This window comes from Pollachius pollachius (genome assembly GCF_949987615.1).
Source record: "Pollachius pollachius genome assembly, chromosome: 2".
Taxonomy (NCBI): Eukaryota; Metazoa; Chordata; class Actinopteri; order Gadiformes; family Gadidae; genus Pollachius; species Pollachius pollachius.
In genome coordinates this window covers 4,310,918-4,319,059 of record NC_136935.1, presented here as the reverse complement: position 1 = coordinate 4,319,059, position 8,142 = coordinate 4,310,918, and the positions used below count along the sequence as shown (strand labels likewise).

Here is an 8,142-nt window from a genome sequence, read left to right as displayed (position 1 = left end):
GTCAGTTGACTCACTGCACTCGACGGGCCCAAGATCTTATCAAGAGACTTCAACAGAATCTGCATCGATAGAGCCCACAGTATGCACGGCCCCTCCAGTTGATCAAATGAACCTTTCAGTGCACCGGAGAGTTCTGCCAGGAGCCTGGTGTTGTTCTGGGCCTTGTTCAACTTGCTGTGTAACACAGTAAAACTCTCTGAACCTTGAGGTGTGACGTCGGACCGCGTGAGCAGTTGGACGACATCAGCGGATAAACTGATCACCTCCGAGAGTTGCTCGGTGGCTCTGGCGGCCATGTTGTGTGCGGTGTCACGAACCAGGGCCTGAATGGCGTGGTACCAGGAACCGGCCACCGGCAGTAGCAACTTGCGCATGTTGTTGATCAGGTCCGAAAACTGTGCGCTGTGCTTATAAACAGCCTCCGTGGTCATAGCTGAGCTCATAGCGGTCTCCTGCGCTGTCTGGACGAGCAGTGGTGTGAGGGATACGAGATCTGCCCTGAAGCCATCTAATGACTGGGAGTCGATTGCATCAACGATACAGGAGGCGTCCTTCGCTGCTTGAACGTAACAGTTTGACAGCTCCAGGACAGCGGTGCATACCAGGTTGAGGCCTGTCACATCTCTCCCTTTGGTCACAGTCACCACTTCATACAGGAGGGGCAGTAGATCAAAATCCCCGAGCCTGTGGATTAGGTTTGGCTTCTCAGAGACAGCTGGCACCGTCAAATCCACCCTGTCATATTTATGATACGCTATCGTTTCTACAGTTTCCCCTGTTGGCTCTCCTACGGTTTCCGTTTCAGACTGTCTATACAGAGGAGAGGAGCGGAATCCAATGCTGAAGGGATCGTCATTGCCATGAACTTTTCCATCCAGATGTTCTTCTTCAGGCTCAGGGGAAGAAGGAGGCGAGACTTCCTGCTCCATGCGGACATCCTCTCGGAGCGGGCTGAGGAGATGAGGATGCTGCTGGCCATCCAGTCCCTCTCTGAGCACTTTGACCTGCTGAAGTGCTGTGGTAACATGATCAGAAAAGTACGGATACACCTCCACGTTTAGGCCAGGCCCAGCCAACATTTCTCTGACGGATCCCTCCACTTTGGCCTGGGCCGTTCGTACCTGCTTCAGCAAGACCAGGAGTCCGTTCCTGTAGATGGGGTTGTCACTCCTGTCCAAGTGCCGCTTCACAGAGTCCACCACCTGTATCAGGTGAGAGTTGAAGTGGTTCGCATTCTCCGCGAACATCTGATAGTGCTGCTCTTTGTATGCCTCATCACATCCACGGCGGTCGTTCACCAGCTCATCGATGGCGACGCTGGTGAACTCCCGTACATCCAGCACATCACTGAGAGCCTCTAGCAGCTGACTGCTCTCCTCCTCCCATCTCTCGCAGAGTTCCCGCAGTCTGTGGACCGCTTGCTGTGGATCATCTCCCAGCTCCAGAGAAAAGGTGGCAATCCAAGCGCGGAGTCTGGTTAGAGAGAGACAGGAGCTTTCCACGTTCTCCATACTCTTTGCATCAAACGCCATTGCCGATACGAAATGAGACACTTGTATAAGTCTGTCCGTGTACGCTACGAAGTCCTCAAGGAGTGGCTGGAGCAAGTCCAGGTTCATCTCGGTTGGGGAGTCCACATCCAGGATTTGCCTCACATTCCCAAGTTCTTCAAATAAGTCAGATACTGAAAGAAATGCATCCAACACTTGATAAAGGACAGTGGCCATCAAGTCTTCGTCAAGCATTTCTAATTGCTCTTTTAATAAAATAGACACATTCTCGATATGGTGCCAAGGGCTGTCCGGATCCACCGACAGTTTGGATATGGCTATTATTTCCGACCAGAACTGTAGAATGTGTTGACAGTGACTGACTACTCTCCGCTGTAAGCTGCTGCGAGACGGGTTTGCCACTAGCATACAGTGGAACACAATATCACGCACCATGCTGTCCAATCCATTGCTTCTGAACACGTGAATGGAGAAGGTGTCGAGCAACTTCATCAGACTGTTGCGCCTTCCGGTGTAAAACCCACAAGGGCCGTAGGATCCCGGGTCACACCTGCTATGGAGGGTGTCCACGATGTCCTTTACGGAGCTCTCCACCTTGTCGAGGATGTACGCTTTGGCTGCCTGTGCCTGCTCGTTGCTGGGGTGTTTGATGGTGGCGAGCATAGCGGTCTGCAGCATGGAGATGCACTTGCTCAAGGTCCCCAATGAGTCCAGCAGACTCTGGGCCTGTCTGGGATCCTGTAATGACTTTGCCCTCTCGACTATGAGGCCCTTCAGGAGAATTAGAGCATCGGAAAACTCCTGGAACGATTTGAGCAGGGTCATGGTATCCAGGGAGCATCCCAGCTGGGAGAGACACTCCAACACCTGGGCTGCAGCGACCACTATCGTCCTCACGGTGGCGTCATCGCTGACTAATAGAACCTGCGAGAGAAGTTGAACCACAGTTGCCGCTTTGTAACTCCTTCAATATATTTTTGCAGCACACTTGAAATTGTTTGCACAAAACGTATACATTTTTCCCAAGGTTTAAAGAGAGAGAGAAACACACATATAAATATTTATCTCCGGGAAAACTTAAAAGCTTGGAATAATAAATAAACTTCAGAATAAACTTTAAGGAGCGATGGAAAAGCCAGACTACTATCATGTTATAGTCATTGACAAAGCTCCGATGATGGCTTGACCAAAACAGAGCGGCGGTGATTTACAGCTTTTATTGCGCAAAAGCTTCAGACGTTACACATGTTCATGTAGACGGCCAACCCATATTTAACGCTGCCAAAAACAGCAACTATAAACTGCAGCTATAGCTATAGGACATTCATTTTCCACCTGTAGATGTTTATCTTTCAAATGTACATATCAAACATATTTATTACATTTGGGTATAAAGTCAATGCTACTGTACTTTGACCACTCCCAGCATGACGTTTTGCGTGGCTGTGATGAGTTCTTCCCTGTGCTCGGGCAAACCGCGCTGAATGCTGAGCTTCTGGGAAACCAGCAACACATGCTGTCCAGACACAGTCACTGGCTCCAGCAGCGCAGACATCTCCATCCTTGTGACTTCATCCTCGGTCTCATTCATCAGCCTAGGAATAACCCAAACCAGGTGTACATCTGATCATGCAGACCCTATCGGACATGTGTCATCTAGCACACGAGAACATGGAAGCCCTACTAAAAACGGCTAACACAACGTGTTATTGGCATCGGAAGCGTGCGTGAGTGCGTAATGTGTGCTTCCATTTATTTCCTGTTCCCTAGAAAACCCCCACATACCTGGAGGCTACCGAGGCCAAGTCTTCGGTGGCTTTGGCCACGGCCCGGGCAGCCCCTTCCAGGTGGAGGAACTGTTCGGGATCCTTGGCGTTCTCGCATAAAAGCACCAGCAGACACAGGTGACCGGCGATGGGAGCCACCACCTGCTCCACCGCCGCGGTCTTAATCAGGCCGTGATCCAGTAAGGACGCCATGGAAGGTCCCAAGTCAAACCCACGCGGTTAGACAAAGTACCGTTGTTGTTGGCGCCTATTGATGTATTCTTGTTTGTTTGTAGGCCGGTTCCCTGACATGAATGAATAATGCATTTGCCTGCAATGGAAATTGACCTCAGTGTTTCATAGCAACCAGATGACCAACATGCATACAGCATATCATATGACCATGTGGAATATAACTTGTGGCATAGCCTGACGTTACTTATATTTATAACTTAAAATGTAAACTGAAGCTGTCGAATAGACAGGAAGCATTTGAAGAATGGGACCGTTTCTAATCCACGCAACACAACAATTATAAACAGAGTGTAGGCTAGTGCACATGTTCGTCCAAGTACATTGTATTCGTGGAATCTGAGTGGAATTGTTTGCATTGTTTTTCTTTCAGCTTTTGATCCTATAGGATTAGGCCTCCCTACAGTCCACCGTCGGAAAAGAGGTTTTCCAGCAGAGGGCACTGTACACCACAATAAGAGCAGAGGACGCCAGAAATGAAATCTCTCCCAATAACTTCACCAGCACGCCACGCAATTCCATTGTAACATTTATCACGAGATAAATATACATCTTTAAAGTTTAAACATCAAAATATAAAGCACACTCTAATGCAAATGATTTTCAGTGACAGTAGTATAATCAAAACTCCAAAAGCAATACATATGTGATGATGGTGACAACATACATACAAACAAAAAAAAATCGAACAATCACAGTAAAAAAAAAAAAAAAACGAGAACAAAAATCAAAAGTCAAGTGTATTTTCTGCCAACACGTACAGAGATGACAATAACAGGGTGCAGAGGGAAGACATGAATGTGCACAGTATACGCCATGCCAGTGGAATATAGTGAAGGGTTGAAATGAAAGTAGGCCTACGTGTTCCCAGTCAATAACATAATCCTTGCAGCGTAATAGGGTTCCAAGCCATCAAAAAAGGTGGAGTATAAAGTGTCTTTTTTTAGCACTAAAGTTTGGTGAGTGCTACATAATTTTGTCACTCCAAGGAAACACATTAAAATATACTTAATCTTGTTCTTTGGCATTGCACATTCAAAATCTGGCTCCAGGGCACCTTGGAAGAAATAAACTAAACCCCTTGTTCTATTAAAGGGTTTAATGTAATCCTGCAATATCCCTGAAACAAACATAACAAAATAAAAGATTATATTTGGAAATGTTACAGTTGAACAAAACACCATGGGCCGGGGATTCTCTTTTACAACAATGGACAGGCAACGTCATCTTTTGCTCTAACAACATGACTATGACTCCATTGACTACACATTCATAAACACTGGATGTAACCCCAACATTTGAAAGGACACTTCAGAGCATGCAGTGTTCAACACGGGTTCACGTGTGTCTTGCTCAGTTTTAACGGTGGCAGAATTTCAGGGCGCTAACATTCCGAATTGTTGACTTAAAAATGAGTGTTTCCCATGGGGCAGAGAGCACTAGCTTGTGTTTAGTGATGGAGTGGAGCACATTCCCACCTATTTTTAGGGGATCACTCATGCCAGGGGGGCCTCTTTAAATGTAGGTAGACTTCCCTCCCAGACTTTCATCATGCCAAAGGGGACTTGGAAGTATCTCACATTTCTCTCTATAAGCCTTAAGATTCTTCTAACACTAAACAGTATTATGTCACCGAACGTTTAAACTGCTCGAGTACAGCCATGTGTATACCACAAAAACACAATCAAGCAGATTCTTCTGACTAGACCAACATCATCAAACGTTTAACGCAAACTCCAAAGAGCAACGAATCACATGTTGTTTAGTCTGCAAAGGGTTCAGAGTTTGTTTACCAGCGACAGGTTTGTTGTTGGATTCAAGTACCAGTGCTGCAACAATTCCATGCAAGAGCCGCATTTTATTTTGTCCTTTTTCTTTGTCCATCGTAATTTGAAAGTTATTTTCTGCGGTATACAAACACTGCTGGAAGCCATGGCTTTTATTGTGTTCATTTTGGGCCTCTTTTGCCAAATGGTAATTCCTTCGAATATCACTAACACAAACCCAAGTCAAGAGCCCAACTCCAATGGAAAGGAATGCTTGTATTGGGAGGTCACAAACCATTCAAAGATATTGCCTTTTTGTTTCTGCGTAGGGGAAAAGGAGATCAATAGGTAAGCGTTAATGTGGAACCAGGAATAGTACAGAGAAGATACAATCTTTGGCTTGCAGCCAGCGCTGGATATACAAACTGACCAATCATACATCATTCACAGCCTATCATTTGGCTCGCAAAAGATAAACTATGGATTCAACAACACAACTAACCCCTATCATACATCAGTGCTTTTAAACATATGCTAGATTCAGATTCAGTATGATAATCATTGGAAGATACAACCCCCTCCTCCCTTCCCCAATCGTTCTCGAAGGCCAAATTTGGTATCTTATATATATAAAAATAAATGTGCTATTTAACACTGCCCTGAGGGTTCTGTTGTCCAATAGTATGTGTCACATTCCAACAACCCCAGAAGGATGTCATCCTCCATCGTCAGCTTCATGGGGCAGGCCCGGGCGTTACCTTCCGTAGGGTTAGGGTTAGGGTTAGGGTGGCTGGTCTCTGTCTCTGGTGACAACACACGGCCGTCTCACCAATGTCTGTTTCCTGGACACCGGCCCCCCAGCGGAAAAATAGCAGGTCTCCAGAAAATATGGAGAATATTTGAGTTCTCTCTTCCACATATGGAAGACTGAAAGGGGTGTGTGATCCCCACTGGATTGTCTGGGCTGGGGGGGGGGGGGGGGGGGGGGGGGTATGGGTTGACGTGGTGCCACATGGGGTCAGTTCGGTGACGCCACCACCCCGCCCTCACTCACTTTGTCCTCCCCCCCCGCCACCCCCAAATTTGCACTCTCAGTGGTCCTTGTCCATCCAGTCCCAGCTCTCGTCGCTGTCCTTCCTGTTCTTCTCCGCCTCGATGATATCCCGATAGCGCCTGCGGAAGAAGCCCATCTGTGGGGAAGGAGACACACAGAGAGAGAGGCGGCGTTGGTGCTCAGGGGTCAACAGACGTCCAGTCGGCCGCGCCCTGCCCTGCTGGTCCCACCTTTGGAGACTGTTTGTTTGTTGCTTCTTTTTTTGAGGAAGATATTCATAAAAAACTGTGATAGAAAACCAATGGCTATTTGTTATGTTTTTTTTTATGGATTCCCGGCGTCTTTCCAAAAAACAAATACTAAAAAACAGTGTAACACAAGAATTTCACCACAGGGTGAGGGGTAGTGGAGGTGGGAAGAGCAAAGGGGCATTAGAGGCTGAAGATGAAGCAACAGTGCACTGAGGACACAAATGTCAGTCAGACAACTCCATTCATCCATCAGCACCGCAGCCACGCCAGTAACACCAGTTTCTTGATAACAAAGAGAATCCCACCCATGGCTCTCCTCAGGCATTTCCTGAAAACAGCAATACAGGACATGTGCTTCGCTTGTAAGGCGCGTTTATTTTGGCAAGGCCCAGAGAGAAGGAGGGTAAGGGGGTGTGGGGGGGACATAGCCCAGGACCAACATTCCAAGGTTTAGCTCTGGTATTCCCAGTGGAAAATAAAGGAGTAAAACAAAGCAGGGAAAAAAGAGAAGGGGGTCCAGTGCTAACGGCCTCAGGACATTAATGTAATTGCAATTCTCCTCACACATTGTGCTTTCATGTGAGTGGTGTGGGGTACATGACGGCTGGGGCTTTGTTCTCTGCATGGTTTATTAAAGAGGGACTGACCCCACATCGTACTGTTTCAACCCCGCGGTACAATGGGCCGAGGTCAGCTCGCGGGACCCCTGTGATTCTTTTCATTGACACGTGAGGTTCTCTGGCTGAAGCCAGTTCTTTATGAAATGAACTAAACAAATGAAGTGTAGTGTGGCGCTGCCAGGTCAAAGGTTCTGGGTACGATTCCCCAATGTCCTTCAGGCGTCCTTGAGCAATCAGCTGCCCTGTTATCAACGTCTACTTGAAATCAGGCGCTGTCTATAAAAGCATCGGCTAAACGAATACATAGCAAGGCCCCGTTTGCACGAGGACGCTTGCGGGTAAAAACGACAAACCGTCGTCATGTAAACGTAGCCTAAATATGGTAAAAGCGCCATTCGTTTGGTGACCGATTAGTATCATTCCACCATACAATGAGTATAGCAGAGGTGGGTGAACTGCGAGCGAGTATTCACGAGTATGAATGAGACGCTGGTGTCTGTGGGTGTGCTTACCTTCCAGAGCAGCACCGCTAACAACAGGAAGATGAGGATCCCAACCAGTAGGCTGATGGCGATGATCCAGCCCACGACGTACCCTCGGGGCTCCTGGCTGTGGAGGGCCTCGAACAGCAGCTGGAAGGGTGTCACCCCGTAGGAACACACACACACACACACACACACAGGCGCAGACACACACACACACACACACATAGGCGCAGACACACACACACACACACACACACACACACACACACACACACGCAGGTAAGCAAGAGCACACACAAATACTCAAAAAAGCACATCCACATGAGCACACATACATGTGCACAAAAGGAATACTATTGGCTCTTTTGGTGGATGGAAGACAAGACGAGGCAAGGGTCATTGCTCATCACGGGTTAACAAAGTGAAACTACTCTTTC

The 8,142-nt window shown here is 47.5% G+C and overlaps 1 protein-coding gene across 1 annotated transcript in view; it reads right to left on the bottom strand.

Moving 5' to 3' along the window:
- Positions 1-4,115: 4,115 nt before the first annotated feature.
- itga9 (integrin, alpha 9) overlaps positions 4,116-8,142 on the bottom strand; it is a 56,568-nt gene continuing 52,541 nt past the window's right edge. The window contains 2 exon segments of the mRNA XM_079729032.1: positions 4,116-6,485; positions 7,733-7,852. Of these exon segments, the coding sequence (XP_079585158.1) occupies positions 6,387-6,485; positions 7,733-7,852 (219 nt within the window). The 3' untranslated portion in view covers positions 4,116-6,386.